This window comes from Mandrillus leucophaeus, unplaced genomic scaffold (genome assembly GCF_000951045.1).
Source record: "Mandrillus leucophaeus isolate KB7577 unplaced genomic scaffold, Mleu.le_1.0 Scaffold393, whole genome shotgun sequence".
In the NCBI taxonomy this organism is placed as follows: domain Eukaryota; kingdom Metazoa; phylum Chordata; class Mammalia; order Primates; family Cercopithecidae; genus Mandrillus; species Mandrillus leucophaeus.
Window position 1 is genome coordinate 438,915 of NW_012104176.1, and position 12,823 is coordinate 451,737.

General features: G+C 35.8%; 1 protein-coding gene across 1 annotated transcript in view; it reads left to right on the forward strand.

Moving 5' to 3' along the window:
* DHX15 (DEAH (Asp-Glu-Ala-His) box helicase 15) overlaps positions 1-12,823 on the forward strand; it is a 63,756-nt gene that overhangs the window by 24,538 nt on the left and 26,395 nt on the right. Inside the window, exons 4-5 of the mRNA XM_011991301.1 lie at positions 10,019-10,178; positions 11,508-11,726. Of these exons, the coding sequence (XP_011846691.1) occupies positions 10,019-10,178; positions 11,508-11,726 (379 nt within the window). The remainder of the gene's footprint in view (positions 1-10,018; positions 10,179-11,507; positions 11,727-12,823) is intronic.

Consider the following 12,823-nt stretch of genomic DNA (forward strand, 5'->3'; position numbering starts at 1 on the left):
GAGATGGGGTTTCACCATGTTGGCCAGGCTGGTCTCAAACTCCTGACCTCAAGTGATCCACCCACCTCAGCCTCCCAAAGTGCTGGGATTACAGGCGTGAGCCACTGCTCCCAGCCAAGAAGTTGGAATTTAAGTCAAGGGTTGAATTTAAAGTGATGGTTAGCCACAACAGGGGTTGTGGGATAGGGAATTACAGGGCATTGCCATAGCAGATTCTTTGGTGCCCCTGGAAACAGCTGACTGAAGCACTAACTGTATAAAGACTATTTATGCAGATTCCAGAGTTTCCAACAAGACAACTTCGTTTAAAAATACCTTGAGGCCAGGAGCAGTGGCTCACACCTGTTGTCCCAACACTTTGGGAGGCTGAGGCAGGAGGATCACTTGAGTCCAGGATGGGTAACATAGTGAGACCCTGGCTGTACAGAAAGGTTTATATGTAAATAAATTAGTCAGGTGTGGTGGTATGTACCTGTAGTCCCAGCTACTTGGGTAAGGTAAGTGGATCACTTGGACCCAAGAGTTTGAGACTGAGGTGAGCTAGGATTGTGTCACTGCACTCCAGCCTGAGTGACAGAGCAAGACTCCATCTCTCTTTAAGGAAAAAAAAAAAAAGGTGGCTTGTAAAGAGAACCAAAAGGAAATAGATCCTAGAGCATAGCCTCTAGGGTCAGTGTCTGAGTTGTCCTAGCTCTGCCCACTTATTAGCTGTGACATTAACTATATGTTAAGTAGCCCTCATGTGCTTATTTCTTTTTCAGAAGATGGAACTGGTACTAACTACCTGATACAGTTGTTCTGAGATCAGATATAGTAGTCCGCGTACAACTCTTCGTCATTTATGACACTCTGTTTAGGGGTGCGTCAGTCAGCATTGCTGATTCTTGCTGCTGTTGGTGATGATGGTAGATTTCCAGTTGGAGAAATTACTGGATCTTTTTAACCAGTTAACCCAGTTAGAGAGGGACTTAGAAAACCAATTTAATAAAGTTCCTTTTAGCACAATAATTGAATTACAATTGGGGATGTAAACTTAAACCTTGACATGTCACTGGAATGAATCAATTCAAGTATGCTCTTAGGGCTGGAGGTAAAGGTGAAACAGATGTGGCACTTTAAGGACCATTAATTATACAAACAATTATAAACTAATTTATTGAACATCTGTTATGTGGCAGTCTTGGTTCTAATTCATGTGTAGCACATAAGTTAGGTAAGGGTAATTTTATTGGACTCTTAAAAAGAGGTGGGAATAAAGGATAAATGTGGTTATTTAACATTTAGGCAGTTTCTACAAGAGGACTAAAAAGTTACTGTGGTCACCTTAGAAGTAGAATTCTCTTGGCTTTTGCTGATTCTTAGAAAGCTAACTTGGTTTACAGAGGCTCTACATGTTTTGTTAAATTTGACCTTTGTACTTAGGATTAGATAGAGAAGGCTCTCTTTGTTTATACAGTGCCAATATCTTACAAAATATTAAGTAGAACCTACCCATTCATTCTAGCTTTCTGTGAGTTCTGTTGAGGATGAAAGAATATTCCCTTTTGTGAAAATTTGAGGAATAGGCAGTGTATTTTTATTTAGTTGTCTTTATTTTCCATTGTTAACTTAGGCATTTTTTCTTGATTAGGTATCTAACTCGGAAACACATACCAAATGTATTTTAGCTGTTTACACTAACAAAGCTGTATGTTTTGATTGTGGTCTCAAACATTTCAGCTCTTTTTTAAGAATCCAGGGTTTGATGTTTCCTTTTTGCCCTGTTTGATGTATTGAACATTGAAACACTGTAGATTCTAAGTTATTCAAAATATGTTCCCTTTCCTTGTGAACATTTACATCTAGTAGTTTGTTGTCATTGTAACCAGTATTTTGCTATATGTAGTGCTGTTGGGATTACAGTAAGTTAGTGTTGCTCATATTGTGTAATATGGTTGCTAAGAACATAACAGATTGAAATAGAGCCTGTCTTTGTTTATTCCTTCACCAAGAAAAGAAACGTTATTTAAGGACTCTGCTCATATCACTGGCTCTTCACTGACTTGGTTGGGAAGGGGTAAGCTGTCAAGCCAATAAGAAGGTAATTTGAATGTATAGAGATTTCACAGAGGAGGAGGTATTTCATCTGAGTTGAGAAGGATGGAGAGACTTTGATAGGCAGATGGACTAGCCAGTAGCAAATAGTATCAATCATTTCCTGATACTCTAGGTAGATGAGCTGGTTTCCAGTAAGGTTGAAGTTCCCACACTGTCTTAATTGACAGCACATTTAATGTCTCAATAATTTTGTCATAGTACCCCAGGCCTGAAGAACTATTTCAGAATTCCATTTACAAAGTAGTTGGGTCCTAATAACCTAAGTATTTATGTTTCTTTTAAAAAATAATACACATACGTTGAAAGAAAAGTTATTTCATTCTTAAATAACCACCATTATTTACTAAGTGTGTTAATGCTATTTGATCGCTCACAGCTTCTCAAACCTTGATAACAGATTGAACACTACCTCTTTATTTCCTGTTCTATACTGATGTTTGCCTCATACTTTTTAAAACAGCAACTATCAAAAGTCTAGCTTCACAAATATGACATCAAAAGGATTTATGGTCTACTTTTGAAACTCTGAACTACCAAAAACTTGTAGTTCCTGGGATGTCCTACATGTTGAACATGGAAAATAGTAAAACATTATGTTTTAAATCATTAAAATGAGAACATGTATATTCTAGGTGATCGTTTAATGCATTTAACAGATGGAACCAACAGCTTACTCTACCATTTGAGTGACCTGTTTTTACCCAAAAAAGTAGTTTAATCTTCTTTTGGCTGCATAGACATTAAGGTTGTAAACAAGTCCAGGTGCTCATGCAAAGTACAGGCTCATGCCTGTAATCCCAATACTCTGGGAGGCTGAGGCAGGAGGATTGCATGAGTCCAAGAGTTCTGGGATGTAGTGTGCTAGTTTGGCATCCATATGGTAACTCGTTTGAGAGTGGGGACTACCAGGTTGCCCCAGGAAGTGTGAACCAGCCCAGGTTGGAAAATGAGCAGGTCAAAGCTGATCAGTAATGGGATTGTATCTGTGAGTAGCCACTGCTTTCCAGCCTGGGCAACATAGCAAGGCCTTGTCTCTTTAAAATATATACCTACATATATACATATGTTTCTTTATATATAGATTATATATATTTCTTTATATATATAAAGAAATTACTACACATAAACCTATTTAGGCATATTAATGCTGGTAAGCTTTTTTTTAAAATAGAGGCACTCATTTGGGTTGACTAGATTTCAGTGAGTTAATCTAAAAGATCAGTTGTAAATAGAAAAATTATACCTGGACATTTAAACAGAAGACCTATAGATTCATTTATTGTTAACATTAACCAACGCCATTTTGTTGAGTATGGGTCATTTGGAATTCCATTTAATTCTAAAGCTGGAATTTAAACTCAAACATTTAGAAAATACACAAGTTTTTCTGGAATTTAAGATAATTCAGTCTTTTGGAAGGCTTGATTTTTAGGCTCTTTTAAGTCTTTCAGAGTTGTCTCACAGATTTGATAGTTTTGTGTGTGTGTGAGATTCATCTTGTTCTAAACTTCTGAAACATACGACTTAGTGTTCATCTATATGACTCTCTTTTCTATGCTTGGGGTTTATCATTTCATGTCAGCTATAATTCCCTTGACTGAAGTGATGGAGACAGGGTTATGTATATATTCATTATGTTTCATAAAGTATATGGTTATCCCAAGGATTTATGAATTACATGGAGGCTAGTTTATGAGAGTGTGGTATAGAACTCTGTTTATTGAATATTTCCCAAGTGCCCGGCAGTTAGTGTCCTGAGGACTCTATATATGTACATTGTTTTGTTTATTTTAAACAAGTTTTACCCTGTTCACATTTTTACAAAGGGAACATTACAGAAGAAATTGTCCAAGATCAGACAATAATAGGAAAACAGGGACTTAAACCCAGTTTTGTCTTGCAACAAGTATGTATTCTTAACCTCTGTGTGTTTTATTTCCTTCATCATCGTTCCTCATCGCGCCATGTAATTCTCTGAGTGTATTGTAAAGCTTTCCTAGGTAATATGGAAAACAGTAAACCTAATTACTTGGATTAAAAAGTGCCATTCATTTATAATAGATGCCTTTTTCAAGTTGCTTTATTTATGCTTTTTAACTTTTATGTTCAGGGGTATGTGTGCAGGTTTGCTGTATAGGTAAATTGTTACAGGAGTTTGGTGTACAGATTTTTTTTTCCTTTTTTTTTGAGACAGTGTCTCACTCTGTTCCAGGCTGGAGTGCGTTGACGCAATCTCAGCTCACTGCAACCTGTGCCTCCTGGGTTCAAGTGATTCGATTCTCTTGCCTCAGCCTCCGGAGTAGCTGGGGCTACAGGTGCACGCCACCACACCTTGCTAATTTTTGTGTTTTTTGATAGAGATGGGATTTCCCCATGTTGGCAGACTGGTCTTGAACTTTGACCTCAAGCGATTCACCTGCTTTGGCCTCCCGAAGTGCTGAGATTACAGGCTGGTGTACAGATTACTTTGTCACTCAGGTAATAAGCAGTTACCTGACAGGCAGTTTTTCTGATCCTCTTTCTCTTCCCACCCTCCACCCTCTGGTAGGCCCCAGTGTTTATTGTTCCCTTTGTGTCTGTATTTCCTCGAAGTTGAGCTCCCACTTAGAACTGAGAACATGAGGTATTTGGTTTTCTGTTCTTGTGTTAGTTTGCTTAGGATAATGACCTTCAGCTTCATATAGGTTGCCACAAGAACATGATCTCATGTTTTTATGGCTGCATAGTATTCCATTGTGTATATGTGCTACTTTTGAAAACGAATTCTACTTTTGATGGACATTTAAGTTGATTCTTTGTCTTTGCTATTGTGAATAGTACTGCAGTGAATATACACATGCCCGTGTCATTATGGTAGAAGGGTTTATATTCTGTATACCCAGTAATAGGGTTGCTGGGTCAACTGGTAATTCTATTTTAAATCTTTGAGAAGTTGCCAAACTGCTTTCCACAATGGCTGAACTAATACATTCCCATCAGCAGTGGATAAGCATTCCCTTTTCTCTACAACCTTGTTATTTTTTGACTTTTTAGTAGCCATGCTGACTACTAAAGTAGTCAGTGGTATCTCATTGTGGTTTTAAGTTGCTTTATTTTTAATGGCTGCATAGCATTTACGATTGTACCTTATTTAACAAATTATTGATGGAAATTCTTATTTGCAGTTTTTGCTATTAGAAACATTTGCTGTCCTCAGTATCCTCTTACAAACTTGCACACACATTTTTTCACACACACACTTCTGTGAAATAAATTCCTTACTAGGGAAATTGTTTGGGTCATAGAGTATACTTGAATTTTATCAGCTTTTGGCAGATTGCCCTCTATAGAGATTTTTATACTCCTACCAGTAAGGAATGAGCAAATGAGCATCTGTTTCTTTACCCTTGCCAACTCAGCATTATAAAACTTTTTATCTTTGTCAATCTTGTAAGTGAAAAATGGGATCTCTTTATGGTTTTAATTTGCATTTATTTTTTGTGAAATTGAACATCTTTGTATATTAGCCATTTGTATTTCTTTTTGGAATCGGAGACTGGTGCTTTTTTCATCTCAGGATTTCTCCGTAGTTGACAGCTGTTTTTAAGGTGCTATTTTAAAATGCAACTCAGTTTCAGAGAATTTAAATTTGGCCAAATGTGCAGTATTATAAAATTGATAGAATTAGATGTCTCCTCATGCTTTGCCCATCTTCTGTAGTGGGTTGGCCTTTTTCTTATTGATTTGTAGGAGCTTATAACGGAGTTAGCACTTTGGATATAAGTTGCAATTTTTGCCCAGTTTGTCATCTATTTCTTTGCTTTATAACACTTTATAAAACACAGAGACTTGAAGTTTGTACACGTATTGAATTAACCATCTTTATGATGTCCAGGTTTTGCATCATACCCTGCCCAATATTGTTTTAAATAATTTAATCCATGTATTTTACTATTTTGTTTTTGTTTTAAACATTTAACCAAGCTGGAATTTTACTGGGAGGGATCATAAGGTTTGAGGTAGGGATTTCTGGTTTTCATTTTAGAAAAATGATTTTTTGCCTTTCTGAGGCTTAGTTTATAATTTTTTGCAATGTTTCATAAAATATATATACACTCACACATATATACACACATACATATATAAATACAAAAACATAAATAAGTAATATATTTGCAGGATGTAATGTTTTACCATGGTTTGTTCAAATCAGAATTAGTGATGTGTTAGGTGTCGTCATCTTGCCAAGATCATAGTTGGCAGTTGGCTTGTAGTTATGCTACGCCATCTACATGTATCTGTTGCAAAAAAGTACTTAAGCTGGGTTGATACTATACAGTACATTGGGTTTTTGGTATATTTTATTAGGCAGTCACAGTTGAAAAGCTGAACTGTTACATACTCCAAGGATGTTTTTGCTACTTTAGGCATCTACTTTAGGTAATCTGCTTCTTTTTTTATTTAGACTAGTGTTTCTTAAACTTTAGCAATCATCAGAATCACTTGAAAACTTGTTAGAACACAGATTGCTATGCCCCACCTTCAAATTTGCTGATTAAGTAGATCTGAGATGAGACTCAGGTTTTGTAGTTCTTACTAGTTCCCAGGTGATGCTAATAACTTTTTAAGGGAGTCTCTGCCCTAAAACAGTTGGAAAACACTGTAGATGGTAAGGCACCCAGTAAAGTGTAGAGTTTGACTGTCCTGTGGCATTTTTGTTTATTAATTCGTTATTGAAACTTCAAACTTAAAATTTTACTCTTGTGACTCACTCCTTAGCCTGGATAAATATTTCATTGCTACTAAGAAAGGTAGTAAAACTTGACTCTTACATAAAGGAAAATGGACTATAGTTTTTATCTCCAGTACCTGGTTCTGCCTTCCCTGAGTTCTGTGTCAAGCTAGTTTTTTGTTGTTAAGCAGAGGGTTTCATGCATTTAACAGTATAGCAAATCATCAGGTACTGTTTCTATTTGTTTTTTTTAAGTGGCTTAAAATTAACATTCACTCACAATTCTGAAGGTCAGAAATTCAAAAACAGCATGTTGGCAGGCTAGTTCCAACTGGAGACTCTAAGGGGCAACAGTCTTTCATGAGTCTCTCCTAGCTGTTGGTGGTGGCTAACGGTCTTTGGCATTCCTTGGCTTGTAGCTTTATAACCACAGTCTCTGTCTTCATCTTCACATGGCTTTCCCTTTGTATTCAAATCTCGCTCTCTTTACATTTTATAAGGATACTGATCATTGGATTTAGGGCCCACTCTAAATTCAGGGCGATCTTTTCTGAAATTCATAACTTAATTACTTCTACAAAGACCCTATTTCTGAATAATGTCACATTGGTAGGTAACAAAGGTTAGGACCTGGGCATATCTTTCAAATACCTTTTTTTGCTATTAAATTTGTATATACAGTGTATTCCTTTATCTGGGACTTTGTGGAGAGTGTGTTAATGTAGTAGAGACTTAGGACTGAGAATCAGTACAGTGATACCTAGTCTTAGTAACTGGTTTTGGGAATCTGTAAAAGTTAACTATGGTTTTTTCGTTTTCTTCACTGGGAAAGAAGTAAGTTTGACTGTATTCTTGAGACCTTCCAAATTTTAAAATTTCATTTTTCTTGAAATTCTTCATTGCACAAACAGCAATATCCCGTATTAATTGGTGATGTAAGAAGTAATTAAGTGCAGCACCTCATGGAATGGGATCACTGGGTGATGGTCAGTGGTGAAGAACCATTAAGAATTGTCTGTAGATGACAGAAGTTTTGGCCATTTAACTTAGTACTTGCAATATGCATAGTTAATAAAGCACAATAAAATATTTCCATTAATCTAACTTAAGTATTTATAGTCTGCCATCTGTAACGTTTCTTCCCTTAGAAAAATAAAAAGGAATGTCTGTTGGTTAGCTCTGCTCCATATTGTTGTGATTGGTTAAAGCTTGAGGAATGTGAGGAGAAAAAGGATCAAAATAAAGAAGGTGACTTTTAAAACCACTTTTAAGAAGTTTTCAACTTAAAGTCATATTTTGTCATTTCTGTGACTTTGTTCTCAAGTTTTTATTGTCTGAAGTTACAATGTATCTTACGATCTACTGAGGTCTTGTAGTTGGTGGCAGTTTGGTAATTATTGCCTGTGAATGCTTGAACTTGATCTAGCTGTACATATTTTCACCTCAAAGAATGTGAATTGTTGGGTCTGTATATACTGAGAGGATTTGCTAATTTAAATGCCTTCAAAAATATTAAATATCACACTATGATTCCATGTTGAAATGAGTACTGAGTATCAAGAGACTGGGAAATGGAGCAATAGGGTGTGAATACGCTAGTATTTGAGCAAATGTTGGAAGAGTAACCTATCCATTTTTTTTTTGCCCTGCAAATCAACAGACAGCTCTATTGAAGCTAAGAGAGTTAACTCAAAATAGAGGAAGCTGTAATGTTCTGTTACTAAGATCATGTACAAGAGTATTGCCTATCTCATGTCTGTGATATATCGAAAGACAGGAAAAATTACCAAATGTCCTCAGATCAAAGAAATTTCAAAGCAGCTACGGGCTATAGTGTTGCTGATTCATACACTATACTTTACTGTCTTTAAGGCACTGAGTCATAGTTTAACTGGCAGTTTTTTCTTTCCTGGTCTTACATAAAATAACCTTATAGTTAATGCTGTTTGTCCCTCCCAGAAATGTGGTAGTTTATTTTTAAAAATATGACCAAGGACAAGAAGCATAAAGCATATAAATGAGTTAAGATGGATTTGTTTGCCAAAAGCTTTTTAAATTTAGAATTAAGTTTAGGTGAAATAAAGAGAATTCACTTCTTTTTGTGGTATACTATCAGTTTGCTGAACTTAATGCTCCAACAGATGGCATGAGCTTCATGGTCCATGAAAGATTCGGTTAGACTAGTCATAAAAAGAGCCAAAATGGTGAAATCATAAATGATGGCTTCAGATTTTTAATACCATTTTTAAATCTGTAAATAAAATAATGGGTTTTTAATCTAACTGAATGAGCTGTGACTTAAGCATCTAAAGGCATACTGTGTTTTGTCCAGGTGCCAAAAGGAAAATAGTTTTTTTTCATAGTGACAGCAGTAACCAGAGTGGAATGGACAGGAGATAGCTGACCCCTACAAAGTTATACAACCTTGACCCTTGATCTCATTGTCTTCATTCTTACGTGGCACCTCTCTTGTGATAACTGGAGTCCATATTAGCTGCCTTCACTTGAGCCATCCCTAACTAAGCCTGGTTTCCCTTTTTGGTTCATTGATCAATCTGACATCATTTGTTATTTATCTTCCATTTATGTATCAGCATTTCTTTAGTGTAGATGCTGCCCCTCAGTCCCACTTCTTTTGTTAATAAATTCCTTTTGTGCGTTAAGATTATTTCTTTGGGGTGGGAGGAGGATGGCAGACTCAAGCGCTGTCAGCCCTTTTGAACCAAGAGCCTGGTGTTAGCTTATTAAGTAAGGAATTGTTAAGGCTTAACAAAAAATATTTATTTGCATGTGGTAACATTTTAGTAGTGTGACATGAAGCAACTTAAAATGGTTTATTAGTTTGTTTTGTATGTTGAGTATTTGTATGTTTTTAAACGGTTTAAGAAATTGAAAATGATGAATTTTGCCTTGGCATTTGTGTGAAACCGTGTGATCGTTACGTTCCATAATCGGTCATAAAGTCTTCCCAGTACATTCAGTATTATATTTTTCAAGAATTGATAATGCATATTGTGTTTGGTTGTATACTCTTAAAAAAGATTTTCTTGAAACTTAATTTTGCAATTGATCGTGAAACAGTAGCACATTTGTTTGGGGCAGAAGTTTAGTTTTAATTTACCTAATGTCTTTGCATTTCATTTTTGTCACGAAGTTTGGTTTTAAAATGACCTAAAGGAACCTTTAACCAACATGTTCTTTGGAATATAGGTATATGACTGATGGGATGTTACTTCGTGAAGCTATGAATGATCCCCTCCTGGAGCGTTATGGTGTAATAATTCTTGATGAGGCTCATGAGAGGACACTGGCTACAGATATTCTAATGGGTGTTCTGAAGGAAGTTGTAAGACAGAGATCAGATTTAAAGGTGAGGTAATTTCTTCTCTCCATTTAATTATATATGTGTGTATATGGGCATAAAAATGGGGAATACATACTGATCAATAACCAACTGTAAGAAATCACCTGTAAAAGAAGGAACTAGTAAGTACCTTCTTGTTTTGTTTCTGCTTTGCTGTGTCTTCATTTTAGACTTTAAGTATATCTCTCCCCCTTTTTAGTAATGCATTTTTAAGCCAAATCTTCTCAATTTCTTACCCACCTAGTTCTTTTATAATCTAATAACATATATGTGTAACTGCGCTACTCACTCTACCCTTCATTAAGTACAGAGGCCCCCTTTACTTAAGGATTAAATCTTTGTCCCTCAGATCCATGTCCTTGTCTCATCACAAACACTCATTGTAACTTAATAGTGTTGGAGAGTGGAAATAACTATACATAGGACAGGCAGCTCCTTAGAAATGTAGTTGCTTACCCTAGTGTATTACTTCTTTTCTCCATACCGCATGTTCCTTGGCCACTGTTACTATGTTGATTAAGGGCCTAAAACTATTTTTGACATTTTTGTCCCCCAAAGTCTATGAAGTTCACCTTTTTGCTGTGTTGTGTGTGTATACTATTCATTAGAATGTAGACTCATCCCTTGTTGATATGTGTGTTATAGAAGGGTTCATAGCCTGGCAACAGAGCGAGACTCTATCTCAGAAACAAACAAACAAACAAGAGTTCAGCACTGGCAAGAAAGATTCTGGGTCTTTAGAAAAAAAATTGAGACCTGAGCATGTTTTTGTTTATAAAAATTAGATCAATGCTTTAAAAAATATATTTAAAGAATAATGTGAGTACTGTCATTATTTATTAAACTTGCTGTGCTACCAAGGTTTTAGTGAGAACCTGAAAGTAGAAATTAAGAACTCTAGTGAAACATTTTATGGAGGAACCTTCTTTTTATATCTGGTCCACTGATTTTTGTTTGTTTGTTTGCATTTTCTTTCTGTTTTTCCCTATTTGCAAAGTTTTGTTTTAATAATGGTAGCAGTAATTATCCTACGTATTAATGTTTTCTTTTACCAATCTGAATTACATATAATTTTATAAAATCTGATTTTTAAGGTATTTTATGAAGAAATACTGTAGTTTATGCATTTATTTTTTTCTAAATTTTTAAAAATGTAAATAACTTTTACTATAGTTCAGTCATTATGTATTTGATTTTTCATTTACACTTTATTTGAAGGTTTTCATGGGCTTTTTAATAGCTGATATATACATAGAATAGTGAATATTGCTATACTTTTAAGACCGCATAAGAACCCTTGAAGATAGCTTCAAGTAATTTACTGTTTTCTTTCAGGTTATAGTTATGAGCGCTACTCTAGATGCAGGAAAATTCCAGATTTACTTTGATAACTGTCCTCTCTTAACTATTCCTGGGCGTACACATCCTGTTGAGATCTTTTATACTCCAGAACCAGAGAGAGATTATCTTGAAGCAGCAATTCGAACAGTTATCCAGATTCATATGTGTGAAGAGGAAGAGGGAGATCTTCTTCTTTTCTTAACTGGTCAAGAGGTATTGTTTTAATTTTCTTCATTATTTAGCTTTTGACATACTGTTTCTAATATGCAGCAACTTTAATCATAAGAACATGGCATGTTAATCATTTTTTTTATTTCAATGTTCTTCAACCTGATTATATTAATATGTAAAATATATAACCCCCTTTATCTGTATACTATAAGAATACTTTTATATACCACTAGAGTTTGTGTTATAGTTAATTATTTTAAGAGTGTTAAATGCTTTTGGAATTTTAAGATTTTGCAATTGCAGTTTAGGAGATCTGTGAGATACAATTGGTATTATGCTGAGGCATGAATTTGCATCATAGCTGCTTTGAAATCAGGTTATCCTCATACAGTTATTTAGCTTGTGAGTGAACTTGGGTGCCTATTCATCGTCAAAACACTTCAGTTTGGTTTTGTCTTCCCATATGCTCATGAAGGTTGGAAAGGATGACTAAAAGTTCTTAGTTAGAATTTACTTCATTTAAATGCTACATCCATTCAGATGTAGCATTTCTAAGCTTATTTTCAATAGGGTGTTTATAGGTGTGCTTTGGAATTCTTGAATGGCTAAATAAATTCAGAAGCTATTTGGATAATACAAAGTTTTAAAAAGGCTTTTACGAAAGGGTTTTTCTTTTTCTTTTTTGGGGTGGAGAGGGAGGACAGAGTCTCTCTCTGTCACCCAGGCTGGGGTGCAGTGGCATGATTATCGGCTCACTGCAACCTCTGCCTCCCAGGTTCAAGTGATTCTCTTGCCTCAGCCTCCCAAGTAGCTGGGCTCACAGGTGCCCACCATCACGCCTGGCTAGTTTTTTTATTTTTAGTAGAGACAGGGTTTCACTATGTTGGCCAGGCTAGTCTCGAACCCTGGACCTCAGGTGATCTGCCCTTCTCAGGCTCCCAAAGTGCTGGGATCGTAGGTGCAAGCCACCACACCCAGCCCCAAAATGCTTTTCTGATGGCATATGAACAGCAATGGTGGTATTGAGACTGTTGGGATAATCATTTTGTCCTCCTGTGTCTGGTGTCTCTAGTTTCTCACTTCCTCCAAAGTGCATAGTGTATTTTTATTTTTACTATTTTTGAGATGGAGTTTTGCTC